Genomic DNA, 16,367 nt, shown 5'->3' with positions numbered 1-16,367 from the left:
CTCTAGAATCCGAAGCGCCCGCCCCCTGCACTATTAATATACGCTGAAGCGCCGGCTGAGATCACTCACTTGTTCACAGTGTAGTATTTCCTGTACAGTAAATAGCCCCTAGTTTCTGTTTCTGTTTATTTATTTATAAAGCACAGTTTTAAGAAGTTTTTATTTAAAATTTTGGTGTATTTTTTTTTGTTTATAATTACACAGTATTAACTTTCAGACAGACAATGACCAACAACAACAAATATTATAAAAAAAAAAAAGCCTCTTGCTAATTAGTCTGCAGAACCAAACGCTAATTCAAGTAAATGCACTTTCTACTTTCATTTAGAATAACCTACTGATGGAGTGCCTAGTCCTAGTGCACAATGTAGGTGATAGGGAACGATTCAGAAAGTGTAAATAAGCTTTCGATTGGTGCAAATGAGGTCTGGTTTCACGCTGCTTCACATGAACCACGCCAGCACACACAGTCTGATGCAGACTTTTGCTCCGGTCAAGAGACGCGATCGCACGCAGCAGATCATATGTGTGAGTTAGCATATATTAAAAACTTTGACAACTACACAGCCTCAGCATGATTATGTCCACTAAGAGTTTCATATTGAATCTATGGGGTAATCTATTAGACCGTGGATGTCAAATGCGGCTTTACTGAGCTCAACACCTCTGGCCGGAGCAGATATAAACAAAACGCTATTGGCTATTTTAAAAAGGGGGCGGGGCTGCTCGATATGTCCCGCCCTTTATTCCTGTTTCAGTTTAAATTACATTACCACATAGAATAATGCTGCGTGTTTCAAGGCACTTCAGGGGACCTTTAAGTTTTATTTCCTCCAAAACTCCATGTGGTGAAATTCTTCTCATTAAGCCACCCAGACAAAAATATGAGGAATGAAATCAGTCCAGACGTTGTTCTGACAGGCGGCATTTCACAGAGCAAAGGAGACTGACTCATCTCATGTACTGTATTATGCAGCTCGCGACACGATGACCTGCACTGATTGTCAGAAATATATAAGGAAAAACAGCTAAATAATTGGAGCGTGACGAGATATATTTACAGCAAATAAGTTCTCAATTCACCTTCATTAGGTACAGTAGTGTGGCAAAAAGTTAATGTTGTGCCATCAGCTCAACTCTACAGTATATGCAAGTTGACTGGTAACAATAAACAGCGTACAGTATGTTTATCTAATTTTGAACAAGAAATTATTACTAAAGGTAAATTTATAAAAGCAATAAGCAACTCATTATAAGCTGCATATTACTGTGATTTTACCATAGTTATATGATTGTACAGATTAGGCACTCTCTGCCTAGTAAAAAATTTGGCTCTAGATTATTATATGTAATAATTTTTGCACTACAATAAGCTCACCATTTTTCCTCTCATGAATAGGAAGTAAGTTGGGGGCGGGCTGAAGAGACAGTTCTTGCAGCTCATTGGTTACAGCGTCACTCTGTGGACTGGAGGCGGAGCCTGTGGTATCAGTAGGGGCACTGGGACCTGAATCCTCCCCCATAGTCGCCATTGTCAAAAAGAGCCCTCAAAGAAAAAGAGAAAACATTATTAAAAGTAATTACATTAGTCATTCATTGTTAAACTACTTAAAGTTAGTATTTAGTAGGCTTGTGTAAAGTGTAATTTTGACAACAGTTTTCCAGAATATGTACAAGGACATTTTTCAGGAAAATGTACAACACTGTGAATATGACCTTTAGTTACATAACAAAAAAAGGGGCATTCTACTTGGAGAGAAAATGTGTGTGTGGTGTAGGGTTATATGATGCAACAGGAAAAAAAAAACAAACAAACAAAAAAACAGCGCTAACAAACTCTGCTGCAAGCATTTTAAGCAGATGACAAACACCATCACCATGGTAACGTTATAACACTTCACATACAGAAAGAAAAACACAAGCAGCATCTCTACAGTGACAGATTGTGAAGGAAGCTGACATGCCATCATCCCAACACTGAGTCACAAATTCAGTCATGGCAACATCTGCTAATGAGGTTCACCATTTCCAACGATCAACTTCCACTTTAGAATGTTTGCAGTATCTGTAACATTTGAATGTTCAAACAAGAGTTTTTTTGAATATCTGCTACAACTAACATTTGAATGTTCAGGAATATGAGAATTACAGAATGTCGGAAAAACTAGAACATTTGAATGTTCAAAAAAACTTTTTTAGAATTTTTAAATTCACGTCATGCACACTTCAATGCACTTTGAATGGAACATATACGTTCGCTCTGAACTGGAATCATGGCGGAATATCCTGTGATGTCCACTTCGCAGGGCACTTACATTCGAATAGAACAAACATCTGAAGCCATAAGAGAAACATGCAAAATATGCAGAGCAGGGGGCACGAGGACTGGAATTGAGAACCGCTGATCTAGAGTGTTTACATTTTCCAAAAAAAAAATAATAATAATAACAATAAATTTAGAATGAGGTTAATTTTACATGTTCACAATGCATGAGTGTGTTTGTAACATCCAGGAAGCATAAAAGAATATTTAACACATAACTCACTATTAACATAATCTAACCACTGCATCACAGATTTCTCTTGTTCAAATAATTTCTATGAATACATCTCAACTTTCTCAGTAAAACGGAGTCTGCTTCCATCAGAACTGATCTCAAGTTACAAAAATCCCCGTTCAGGAAAAAAAGATCAGTGTCAGATCCTATTACCTTGCTTTGAATAACAGGGAAATTCAATAGTTAATTCAGCTTGTTTACTGAGAAGCTGCACACTTCAACAAAGCTGCAAACTCAAGCACAGGAGATGTGAAGAAGTTCAGCTCATTTACTTGGTATAACCTAATTATATTTGAGCAATATTTTAAGATTTTTCTTAATTTGAGCCTAAAAAAAACAACCTACTATATTTCTGAATCACAAATGTTAGAAAATTCTATTGCTTCAGTGGAGCTTTTTGCTGAACTCTTGATGATTTGATTATCTTACAGTATTTGTCTCATATTGTTGAACAGAAAAAAGTCATACAAATCAAACTATCCCTCAACAACAGAAAGTTAGCAGAAAATGAACACTTTGTTGCAGAACAAGAGAATCGGTTTTAATAGAAAGAGCAGGACTGGGGGATACAGCAAAAAAATTATCAACAAAATTATCAACAATATATCGTTCGGTATCTATAATTATTGACATTTCTATAAACTTTTTTAAAATAAAAAGCAATAGAAAAAAATGTTTAAATTTAACCACTGTATTTTTTAATTAACAATTTATTGCGACAAACAACAAATAGTTTTTGTTTTAACAATCAAACACAAATTGCATTGCATTGCATTGCATTGCATTGCATTTAAAAACATATGAGATGCAGTGAAAAGTAAATGCGCTGAGTATGTGTTCTGTGTGAATGGCTTGGTTTCGGTTTTCACCTAATCAAGATCTTCTCCCCATTGAGCTTTTATATTTCTCTATTATTTTGAATGAATAATGCAGCAGTGGCACGTCTATTAAAATGCAACAATGTCACTTACATTATCACCGCATCTCGCACGCCACTGATGACGCTCCCTGATGCACACCTAACATTCAAATGCATTCTTTCTTCACAATCTCCTCATCACAGACAGGAACAGCACTCATTTCAGCATGTGTTCATGTTTGTGTGAGCTGTCTGCGTCACTCACAGCACGTGCATCTATCGTCTGCTATATCGAACATTTTTTATATCAATATCGAAGAAGATGTACCCTTGATAAATATTGATACCGTTTTATCGCCCAGGCCTAAGAAAGAGTGTCAGGTGTTTTCAAAAACGCATTTCTCTCTACAGGATTTGAGTACAGAGATAAGAGTAGATAACAGCTTAGTCAACATGCCACCTGAGCAAAACAGTGCTGCTGGAATCTACAGTATCACCATAGTGATGAATGATGTCACAATTGGGAAAACATGATTGACAGGCGTATTCTGTTTACAACTCGGATTCACACCACAACTGCTTTGCAAAGTCTTTTATTTCTCCTCTAATTTCCTTGTTTTTCTTCCCTTTTGTTTGGTTTACAGAACATTTCTGGGTAGTACTACTAAAAATAAGAGTGGGAGCAATTTGTGGTACGTAAAATGTGCTGAGAGCGATGATGAAAAGAGGGAAGTGTTGGGAACAGGGACTGCAAAATTCTCACATGCAAAGATGGGGACAGAATATCAAGCGGAACCAGATAGTAAAGTTTGTAGACAAACTTTGAAGTTGGCTTGAGAAAGCCTAGCCTGAGAGTTTGAAATAGTAGTAAAAGCTTGAAGTTTGAAAGCATGATTAGCATGCTGTTAATGTTTTAGCAAGAGTAGCATGTTACTAGCATGTTGATAGTATAATTAACATGCTACTAGCATGTTGTTAGCATAATTAAAAAGTTAATAGCATGGTTACTAGTTCCTAGCATGTTGCTATCTTGATTAAAGTTTTTTTTAGCATGTTGTGTGCATGATTAGCAAGTTACTAGCATGGTGCTAACATGATTAGCATTTTTGTAGCATGTTGCTAGTATGATTAGTAAATTACTAGCATGTTTGCTAACATGTTTCCAACTTTGCAAGGACAGTCTGGCGCTTCTGACTCACAGCCTGTTAGTACGTTTTCATATTTTAAGGATTTGCCACTGATGATTCAAACGCGAGTTTTGAGCAGTGTAGGGTAGCGCCTGTTGTTTGTCGTTTCTCCGATCACAAATGCAGACATGGTTTTATGTTTACACGGTGCGATACGCAACATGTAAAAATACAGTATAAGTCATTATAATTAATAATTATGTCCACACTGGATGCAACAAATGCCTCCTTTGTAATGGGTTTTATTGGTTTTGTCTCGTCGTGCTGGGATATGGCCTCACAGTATGTTAAAGGGGGGTAGCATTTCCGTCACATGCTTGAGGTATTTGGCCAATCACAAATACCTCAAGATGTACATTAAAGATGGACTGTATAGATGGACTGTATGGGTGGACATTGATTTTAAGAATAGTTTTTTTTGTAAAAAACAACGCGTTTCAGAAAGGTGGGGCATAGAGGAGAAACTATAATGTACATTATGTGGAAAATAATGTATTTTTTTAACCTTAATCCGCATAAAAACATTGCATTACACCAAAAACACAACATAATGTTCTTTTTAGCAGCATCATATCACCCCTTTAAAACATTCTCTCTGACATCCTGGCTGTTGAACACTCGCTCACGCTAATCACGGATGACGACACAGAGTTTGCTACACACTTAGACGAAATGTATGTAATTTATTGATCATTACGGGAAACTGATGCTCCAGTGCTGGGAACATATTGCACTTACTGACATCACTATTCGTACATCAGTGCTAACTCTAGGCAGACATTACAGCCTTTCCAATACACTGTTTTATTACCTCCCAGCCAAGGTATCTTTAATGTCCAATTAAAGTCACACATTTTGGGGTTTTATCTACGGTTTTGGCCATTTAGGTATGACTTAAACCCAAGCCTCCAGCATAAGCACCATGCCTCGACATGTCTTGCATTTTGCCTCATCTTTTCAAATGTGGTTTCCCTCAGGTCTTTGAATTGTAAAACTGTGGGCAAGTTTCTTATTTTGGCTTTTGTGGTCAGTCCGTTTGCTTTTATCTGGGTCAGAATGCAAAACATCATTCCCTCTGGGATGAATCGTCTCTCTACAAATGCTCTACGGCGGTACTATCGGCTTCAACAGCGGGCAGTTTGATGGTTTTTCTGTTTACCAAGCGAAACAAGTGACTCATAGACAAGGCAACAGTTTAAGACACACTTCACCCAACAGATGAGGTCAGAATATCATGCCGTGTGCCTGGTGCCTTTGCAAAGTGGCAGCTGGCTAATCCATACCAGGTGCAGCCAGGCCAACCCTACTTGGTACTCACCCAAGTGGCACACATTGCCAACTGACTTTCAATCCCACATTCAAACAGGCTAATACTGTTTTCTCTCTGAGATACATCAGCTTACAGAAACAAATTGGGTTCTGAATGGCATTTCATATCGACTTTAACTATTAGGCTATATGGACACCAAGTTCGCAGCCATAGTGGACAGTACTTTTCTTAGTAGTGTAACACAGCATGAAGTGAACGTCTTACGATCAGAGGATCTTGAGGAATGTTTAAAACAGAGCTTCTGAGAAGTGCAGAGAAGATCAGGGTTTTGGGAACTGCATATGCAGCAGCAAAATTAAAACGAGCAGATGTGGTGTGTGTGGGGGGGTGGGGGGTACCCAAAGGTGTTTATGTGTAGCTGCCTGTGATTCGGTTACCTGATTTATTTCCTGCTCAAAAAAGTCCCTTGTAATTCCATGCCAGGTGTGGGGCACCACTAACTGAAAGAAAGAAAAACAGGAAAAGAAAAAGCACAAAATTAGCTAATAAAAAGACATCTAAAAGTATTTTTATTTTGTTTGAAGTATTTAAATTTGTATTGTATTTTATTTTAATAAATACTACTATTTGATACATTTCATTCCATGTCAAGTTTTCTTTACTTTTCTTCTTCTTCATTTTTCTTTTAAACTAGAAGCTGGTAATGATACAGCTATAATCTAACTTCATCATTTCCTGAACTTCTGCTGGAAAACAGTACATACTTGCACAGTGCAAAACAATACTGACTGCTCAGTTTTCAACACTTCATGAAAATTATGTTTCTAAGACCGTCACTAAGATTATGTGAAATACATCACAGAAAGCTTAATATTCAAATTTGCAAGGAATAGAAATGCATGCACAAGACCATGAATCTAAAAATGTTCAGTATCAACCAACGGTATTTTAGCATTATTTATTTATCTACTATTAAAGTATTTATTAATATTTTGAATTACTTTTATTTTTTTAATTTATTTTTTAATTTTTTGTTTTTTTTTTTTTTTTTTTTTGCTTTTAAAGTTTTAATATCAGCTTTATTCTTATTACCTGAAGATTTTTCCTTTTTTAGAAACAATTTCTTAAAGTTTTAGTTAACAATAACAACATTGGTATCCAAAGGCCGAAACCCTTTCACACTGGGCCTTGCCGAGCCCTATAAGTTTTTGTTGCACAGAGGAATGTTTTGGGCTCAATAAAAGCTCTATCAACAGCATGCCACAGAAAATAATTTTGACTCATCCTTCAGTATGCACGAAGATACCAGAACAGGACTATTAACATAGACAGAAATCCACACACTAGAATTATGTTAGCAAATCTAACCAGAAGTTTATCCACCTAGAACAGCAGTTCTAGGCCATTTAGGGCCATTTACTGTAGAAGACTTAAACAACACATACTTTCATGTGGAAGAATTAAGTGCTTTATCAAAAGTACAAGTTGCACATTTCCGCTGTTGATAAAACTGAACTTGTTTTTAACCCGGAACATTCCTTTGAAACCTGAGACGAAAAGCATGAAAGTGAGAGTGACATAAAAGAACGCAGGCATAAGAGACACACTGACAGAAATACAGGGGACTGTCGTTTTTATAAATTGGAGCTGGTTCATCTCAAAGTCTCAAAGAAGTCTGAGTTCCTTTTGTCCCACTTTATATTGTCACTATGACTCATAAGCTGACTTGGTGTGTATCTGTGGAATATCATGCACTCATGTTTCCATCCTGCAGTTAAAATGCTGATGTGACAGAAAGAGCGATCAATAAGTATCCTGCATCATGCAATACATCTCAACACACTTACAACATAACGCTAACAAGCTTAAAAAAGCATTTGACTTACACCATTAACGTTAATGCAAAACAGGACATCACACTATTGTTTCTAAAGCTATAATGCAGTTATGTAGATCAAATGTGGTATACAGTGTCATACACTGTGGTATTTACATGGTAGGACAATACTAAGATGTAAAAATACAGAAATCATGGTATTACCACAGCCAAGATACTACAGCAATATCACAGTAATTTTGACCCAAAGGCAAAATAACACACCTAAAAAGCCCTAAATAGCATATGTTCAGAGCTGTCATAACATGCCAACCCACCTATTGACAGATGCATGCAATAAAAGAATAAAGACAGCATGTCATGATGCATGTTGCATAACAGTCCCACCTTCACAGCATCAGGACCACAAGCACCCTCCCTTGCCCACTGTGGCCAAGGTGACCTGTATCCCTTACAACCTTCAGTCAGACGTTTGACAGCCCAAATAAGATGCTGTTTCACCCTGTAAACATATGGCACAGTAACCTGACAAGCAAACTCAGGCCATGTGCTGCTCCCAACTACACAGCACAACTTCCAGCAAGCTTCTAATGCGATTATTAAACACCCTGAAAGTGTTCGAAGAAACGACTGCGCATGCACAGCGGCTGCGTGTCAAACTAAGTCTTAAAAATAATACGTTTAACAGCTGTCTTACTTTACAGTGCTTGATCCATCCCATCTATTGGCATTACACTGGTCTGCACTCCACTAAACGTTTCCGATATACAGTAAACTTCAACCGGAACCCCGCCTGTTTTTAGGACTCATCCAATAGTGGGCGAGTACTCTGAAGGATGGCATTGCGGATAGCCAATAGGCTCATTCTGATGACAGGGACGGACGAGGTCTGAACGACAACCAACTGAGCCAATCAAGTTGCTGCTCGATGTTCTCGGTGGAATAAGTGGGCCAATCAGAATGCTCACCGGTTGTGGTGGAACACTAAGCGTTGAGATTTAGATAAATAGAATCGGGGATATATAAATGTGTAACATGGTAATTAGCAAGTACATTATTATTGATGCAATAAACATTAAACATTAATTTAATTTAAATAGTTTTAATTCAGCTAATATTTAAAAACTATGTTTTAAAGTGCATAAATATCTTATTTACATTTTATTTTTTTATTTATTTAAATTTTCTCAAAATGGAGAATTCGGCTTTCTGAGCACTTAAGCCACCCCTGAAGGAAGACAATGTATTGCCTACCAGCATTAGCAATAAAAACAATAAGTGTGTAATAAGTAAAAACATTTTATAACTAAAACATTGTAATTATGTTAATTAAAATTAATTAATTAATAAATCATTATAAATAAATAATCAAGTCATGGAAAATTAAATCTTCCCTTTGAGTTTTTTAGTTGAAGTACAGCACAAAAAGAGTGATCTTACTGCCTCCAGGAGGCCAGTTTGTGCAATTGTCTGTTTTTCTGACCCTATTAAAATGTAGGTTGTTTCCATTGAAAGCAAAGATAAAACTCAACTCAATTTTATACCACATTATCATTGATCAATTATTTTATTGTAGAAACATATTACACAACTTTTATATGACATCAATTATAAAATCTACTTATTCATAAATAAATAATCTAAATTATTTAGATTGTGAATCATCTGACTGACCCTGGATGTGTGATTATTAATACATATATGAATCAATGTTAATAGAATCATTGACATTCAAGAATAAACATAAACCTTTTACATTCATTCATAACTGAAACTGTAAGACTCAACTTACACTCCAGCACAGTGTGAAGATCAGAGCTGAGAGGGAAATGCTTTTACTACTTTTTTATGTTTTTATCTAAATTTCAGTATGGATTCCCATGAGTCTCTATATAAAACTTGCACTTGAGCCTCAGTGTCTTAAACTTTCTGAGAACAACATTCACAATGCAGATATTGTGTTTCTCGTGAAGTTGAAACACTTGCTGGTTTAATTTTTTTGTCCAGACTGTAAACATTTTAGGTTAAAGGCCCATTACAGTATCAGTGTCTTTGTGTTGTCAAGTAAAATCAAGTATCACCTACACAGAACCAGAAAAACCAGCCTGGAAGTTGTTTTCGTATGGTGTATCGGTGCAGGAAGGCTGATCTAAGATCAGGTTCCACTGTCAACAGCAATAATCTTTACCAAACAAATCTGTCACATGCATTATTTTGTTTTTGACACTATGTAAACCAGTCCAGATCTGTTGGTATTCATAAACAAAACAAGTTCGTATTTAAAATGAAATGCTCTTTAGAAACCTAAATAAAATACTGTCCAAGGTACTGACCTTATATTGATACACTATCAAATATTTGGACACATTTCTGAATAATAGTAAAGTCATTAAACTATGAAATAACCCAAATGGAAGTGAGAAAAAAAAAAAGGTTCACAAATCAAAAATGTTCTCTATTTTATCTTCCTTGAAGTAGCCACGTTTTATATCTAGTTTATGCTTTAAAGCTTGTAATCTCTGAATCAGTGTTGTTTTAGTATTATGTATATATTAATAAAGCATTCTTAGTATTTTGAATTAGCTATTAGTTTCATTCTAATATTAGTGTATTAAAGTATTTTTATTTCTTTAATTCTTTTTTATTTATTTTTTTCAGTTTTAGTCCTTTTTGTACTTACAACTTAATTATTAACTTCAGTAAGCTGCCAAAGCAACATTTCTAATTTTCGTTTAAGTTTTTTATATTATTTTTTTGGGGCAAACAGTATATATATATATTTTTTTTAGCATAAGCCTATAGATCAAAATGTTTTAAATGTTTCCTGTCTATTTCATCCATTTATAAAAATAAAAAAAAACCATATCAACTAACCATTTTTTCATAACACAGGTATACTCAGTTCCTATGACATCAGCGAGCTAATAATCATCCTGTGAGAGGTCAGTGGGATGACATTGTGCGTTTGACCCCCATGACCCTGAAGGTGGTGCTGGCGATCTTCTCGTACAGTAAGAACATGAGTGCAGCGGTGAGGACCGTCTGAAGCAGCTTCGCCTCCAGGCCTTTAAACAATCCCAGCATGCCCCACTTCCTGCAAAAAAAAAATCAACCGACAAACATCTCAGGTTGAGTAGAGGAGTGCAGATGTTACCAGAAGCCAATGACTCACTAGAAAATAACTTGTGTGACAGCTACAGAACTGATATTTGTATATGCGTATTGCTTCCTGATATTTCAAGTGAAATGTGTGTGTTATTGTACCTGACTCTGTTGGTCAGCAGGTACATGACAGATCTCAGGCTGTTCAGGAGTCTGGACTGATCTGCAGGCTGTCCATGCTGTCCAAACTGAACACAAATGAGAACGACAGTTAAAATATTATCAATACACAACTCATTACTCCAATTTTTCTTACTGGCCCTAAACATTTGAATGGTTATATATTAGTTCCTTTCAAATAAAGTATTATTTTTTTCAAAATGTCTTACTGACCCCAAACTTCTGAACAATTTTATATATAAAATCAGGGTCCTGAAATATTAGGGTCCTGAAACAAAACCAGCTGAGAACGCCTGTGAATATAAATATAAAGCAAATGTATCCTGGTCTTACCCGTAGAACAGACTGAACTGTCTGTAGTGGGTAGGTCATGGTGGTTGCAATGGCCTTGGCAATGGCTCCAATAAGAAACACCTCCACTGAGGAGAGCTATTAACAATCAGACAGAAATATAGTGAAAAACAGTCAAGTTAGGGGTTAGTTCACCCAAACAATAAAAAGTGTGTCTTTACTTTCTTACGCCTGATGTCAGTGGCACCAAACATCATTCTTATGTGTCTTGTCAAGTGTGAATATGTGCAAAGTGCACATAAGATTTTTGGTCAGTTCCTCACATAAAGCTATCACATTTTTAGATTTTAAATATAGTGTACAATTCTAGATTACAGAGATTACATTTGCTTTTGTTACTTGGTAAAGTGCTCCCAGTGCATTATTCTATTTTTTTTTTGTTGTTGTTGTTTCCACAGTAAAAAGAAAATCATATTAGTTTGAAATGACACCCAATGGTTTTTGGGTGAAGAAACTGGGATATGTAGATAAATTAGCACATTGAAAACTCATTCACGCTGTTAACACAGAAGCAGCAGCACGTTAAAAGTCAAACCAAAAAAAAAATGATATGTTCTTATTTAAACTTCAATGGACTGTGACATCATCCGTGGTTGCCAAGGGGTTACATAATCTTGTTGCTATGGTAACAATGCACATATACAGTCACATGTCGGGTGGTTTACTCATACTCGCTAGACGCTTGCACATGAATCATCATCTGCATGCTCTTCAGTATCAGAAATGCTGTAGTTACTGTTTCCCAGGCAACGGAGCACTTGTGAATAGACCTGTCTGTTTATTCATATGCTGTCATAATTGAGTATGCAGAGAAAAGCCTCTAAATGAAGATAATTCAATTTTGTTACATTACCGCATTAGCTTTAATACCGTTAAAGTTACTCACTGTGAATTTTAGTCCAATTGAAACCCTAAAAACTGTTTTTGGATCGGTAGCCTGCTCTGACCTCTCTGTGGACGCCCCTCATGAGCTGCCTCTTCAGACCCTCGTAGATCATGAACTGCACAGCTGGATTGAGCACCAGCAGCAGGGAGGGAAACGTCCCGTTCCATAACGCCCCCACTCCTTCCTGCTGCATGATCTGTACAAATGCATCTAAAGAGAGACAGATCACAGATCATATCATCACTGGACACACATCTAAATTAAAGGGAATGAAATGAGGTTCACGTCTTTTATAATTACCAGTAATCCCTTTGTAGTGTGTGGGCCGTATGTCTTCATTTCTGAATCTCGCCCCTTGCAGTTTCAGTCTGGTATTGACTACCCAGAGTGGAGTGGTCACAAGAACATTCACTACACCTAAAGATAGACAGTTTTTTCAGTTATTTTAGTCTTACCATATATAAAATAAGATATTTTGAAGAATTTAGGTAACCGGACAGTTGCTGGTAGCCACTGACTTCCATAGCATGGGAAAATACTATTGAAATCAATGGCTACAAGCAGGGGGTACATGTGTTTAACAGATGAAAGAAATTAATACAGGTTTGGGACAACTTGAGCGTGAGTAAATTATGACAGAATTTTCATTTTTGGGTCAATTATCCCTTTAATAATGATTTTTATTATTATTATTATTAATGTTGAAAACAGTTTTTGCAACTTAATATTTTTGTGGAAACCATGATGCATTTTTAATGATTCACTTTTTATCAATTCAGTGCATCATTGTTGAATAAAAGTATTAGTTTCTAAAACCTACTTACCCCAAACTTGTGAATGGTAGCATATCATGATTTTCACAAGAAAAAAAGCAGCATAAACTTTGAACATTTCACAGTATTAATGTTTTAACTCCATTACTACTGTAATCACAAAATAGTTACAGAAACCTTTTTTATTTTTGACATTTAATATTTTTCAAACAAGCAAACCTGCAGCAATGCCAATTATTAGGTCTCGCCCTGGTGTTGACCTCTGACCCTGCAGCCAGGTGGCCTTCAGAGTATGGAAACAATAGAAGTAGACAAAGTTTGAGCAACAGAGGCTGCAGATCACTGGAAACCAGCCTCTATATGGAGCTAACCTGCAGAGAGAGAGAGAGAGAGAGAGAGAGAGAGAGAGAGAGAGAGAGAGAGAGAGAGAGAGAGAGAGAGAGAGAGAGAAACATGGTTATGACTGCAACCTGAAATGAGAAAGAAAGAACAATCTTTACAACACAAACACTGACACAAAACAAAGCCATACATGTGAAATAACTTACAGACCCTCCTCCTTGATGATCTCTGACAGAATGGCTGGAGTAGATTTAGTTTTCCGCTTGTCATCAACTGTGCACAGTGTGCAGAAAAAGAAAGGAATGAGGTCACATGTTTTAAAACACTAACAAAAGAAATCTCAGCAGCAAAGAAGAAGGGAATATAAACTCATGTGTTTTCATTTTTACCTTGCAGCCTGAGCCGAGCTGTGTCAAGAGGAAAGAAAACAGTCATTGCTGTAACACTGCCCTACAAACAAACAAATACACCTTGTGGATAGATAGATAGATGGAGGGATGGAGGGACGGACAGACAGACAGACAGACAGACAGACAGACAGACAGACAGACAGACAGACAGACAGACAGACAGAGAGATAGATAGATAGATAGATAGATAGATAGATAGATAGATAGATAGATAGATAGATAGATAGAGTATATATAGTTTATAATAACTTATATTTAGTAATGAAAAGCTGTGTTTTTACCATAGCACCGGCGACTGCGTGCACCAGACTCTCGTATGAAAAAACATCGAGGAGTTTCAGATCTTTAGATCCCATCCTCGGAAACTCTAGGATGCAGTCGCAAAGTGACTTTCTTTTTTATTTTATTTAGATAAAAACAAATAATGTTATTTCTGAGTTCAGGTTTGTGAATTATACACAGCTCAAGAGAAGAGATTTCCCCGTCAGCGTCAAGCTTCCGGGTAAGATCTAGCCAATGGAAATGCTTGTAGAAATTTCCTCGACGATGATTGGACAAAAGTTGCACTTGACCTCGCGTTCTGCAGCCAATCAGAAACTTAAATCGCATCCCCCACTTTCAGTAAGTGGGAACTGTAAGCGAAAATGTAGTTTATTTACGCTGAATGGACACTTAATAGGGGAAGTAAATAGGGGTTTCTTTTTTTCAAATCCTTATAAAACAATAATACAAAAATACTCAGACTGGTCTTATTTATTGGAATATGCGTTATGAAGTTCATTTTATGGACTAAAGCAGCTGACAATCAGATTCCTGTACAATCTGCCAGAGCTAAAATGAAAATGCATAAATAAATAATCATATTAACGAAAAATAAATGCAAGATTTTTCAAAAAAATAATAATAATTTGTGTGTTTTTAAAAAAATTAAGTAGAAATTAAATAACAGATACTGCAAAAGTCATGTCTCAGACTACAGTGAAATAAAGTATATTGACTGGTTCACATGTAGCATTATTTCCAGATGTGTTTTCAGATGTTGACGTCTTTATCTACTCCATTTCTCAGTTTGAAAACTAACCCCCACTTTCAAAGCTGGAGGGTCATTTTTCTTTGGAATAGAAAAGCAGATGCCAACACACTCTATAGAGTCTATATTCTTGACTAACATGTTGAACTAGTCCTGGGCCTCAATGAAACCCCTGTCAAATTAAGTGAATGCATCTTTCAACAAGACCAGCCCTCGATGCCTCGATGTCTACCTTCAAACTCTTCATTGCACAGATGAAAACAGCATATTTCCAAGAGACTCAAGTGTGTTGCTGATCGGTGCATCTATGCATTATCAATGAACAGGTTTAAAAACTCTAAACTTCATCAACTGTGCTAAGTTTTTTTTCTTTCTTTCTTTTCTCTTTGATGTTATACTTTGATGATGCAGAGTGAAACTAAACTTTTCATAAATAACAGACTTGCTTGTTTTAAGCATAAATCATACAAAAGTAATGAGGTTTATGCTTAAAATGAGATTTGTGTAATTTTTACTGGAAAACAAGACAAAAATACTGAATAGGAAAATGATGATATTATGCAGTGTGAAGCTTGAAATTCTTTTCTTTTTACATGAGAAAATAACAACTCTTCATGATAAGATGGACAGTAAGAATTCAGATGAAGAGATAGATGACTCTGAGGAAGATGAGGATGATTCTGCATTGGATTCATCAACCAGCTGTGAGTCACAATGAATTACACAAATGACATCTGAAAGGCCAAACTATTAGTAACAATTGGCCTAAAATCATGTCTTATTTAGATTTGAGCAGTAATTTAATTCACAGATGCAATGCATGAAATATTGTATGAAAATTTTCCGAATGAAGAGGAAACCAATTTAACTGTATAAACAAATATACATGGTGAGATGGCATCTTTGCTTACAAATCTAAACTTTTTAACCCTTGTGCTGTGCTGAAAATCCTGTAACTAATTTGGTGTTTAAGGTTCAAAAATGACCAGACTTTTTAAAAAAAAAAAAAAAATTATAAACTTTTATAAATCTCTCATTGATTTTTTTATTTATTTATTTTTTTATTTTTTTCAACTTGTTTTCTTTTAATTAGCACAGGTTTTATGTTTATTTTTAGATATGATTGGTCATATGCCTCAGTGATGTGAACTTTTGCATTTCAGATTCTGTGTGGGGGAAAAAACAAGCATTTGTCATAATCAGATTAGGAAACATCATGTAGTGTCATGCAGATATTTACACTTAAATTAAAATTTAAATTTTTCAAATTATTAAAATGACCATGGACAGACTATGAGGATTAGACAGCTATATTAAACTATTCTCTTGTGATTAAAACTTATTTAATGATTGTGGCTGCAGGTGAATTGCGCATCATGTTACTGGGTGCGAGAGGGTCTGGAAAAAGCTCCACCGGAAACACCATCCTCAGGTGCAACACTTTTAAATCGGATATGCAGCTGAGCAGAGTCACACAGTTCTGTGAAAGAGCGACTGGAAACATCAACGGCCGATCCGTGGCCAAGTGACTAGACAAGGAGCTCCGCAGTTTCATCCATAAGTGCAGCGGTGGGTTCCTGTT

The 16,367-nt window shown here is 36.1% G+C and overlaps 2 protein-coding genes across 10 annotated transcripts in view; both read right to left on the bottom strand.

Annotated features, from left to right (window-relative positions):
* Positions 1-8,510, bottom strand: part of LOC109049030 (myocardin-related transcription factor A-like) — a 47,362-nt gene extending 38,852 nt beyond the window's left edge. For 7 of the 9 annotated variants that reach the window (XM_042728889.1, XM_042728934.1, XM_042728940.1 and 4 more), the window contains exons 1-3: positions 8,409-8,510; positions 6,312-6,374; positions 1,379-1,546 (exon numbers count right to left, since the gene is read on the bottom strand). In XM_042728889.1, the coding sequence (XP_042584823.1) occupies positions 1,379-1,532 (154 nt within the window). In that variant the 5' untranslated portion in view covers positions 1,533-1,546; positions 6,312-6,374; positions 8,409-8,510. Of the gene's footprint in view, positions 1-1,378; positions 1,547-6,311; positions 6,375-8,098; positions 8,214-8,408 lie in introns of all 9 variants that reach the window. The other 2 variants (XM_042728890.1, XM_042728892.1) reach the window with 2 other exon arrangements.
* A 737-nt stretch (positions 8,511-9,247) lies between these two features.
* Positions 9,248-14,521, bottom strand: slc25a17 (solute carrier family 25 member 17). The gene is made up of 9 exons (XM_042728888.1): positions 14,037-14,521; positions 13,735-13,795; positions 13,552-13,618; positions 13,223-13,374; positions 12,531-12,647; positions 12,292-12,440; positions 11,327-11,422; positions 10,976-11,061; positions 9,248-10,805 (listed from the first exon to the last, which is right to left on the bottom strand). Exons 1-9 carry the CDS (start codon positions 14,109-14,111, stop codon positions 10,655-10,657), a joined length of 954 nt encoding a protein of 317 aa, XP_042584822.1. The 5' UTR covers positions 14,112-14,521; the 3' UTR covers positions 9,248-10,654.
* Positions 14,522-16,367: the final 1,846 nt, after the last annotated feature.

Source organism: Cyprinus carpio, chromosome A3, assembly GCF_018340385.1.
Source record: "Cyprinus carpio isolate SPL01 chromosome A3, ASM1834038v1, whole genome shotgun sequence".
Classification (NCBI taxonomy): Eukaryota; Metazoa; Chordata; class Actinopteri; order Cypriniformes; family Cyprinidae; genus Cyprinus; species Cyprinus carpio.
This window is presented reverse-complemented; position numbering and strand designations above follow the sequence as displayed.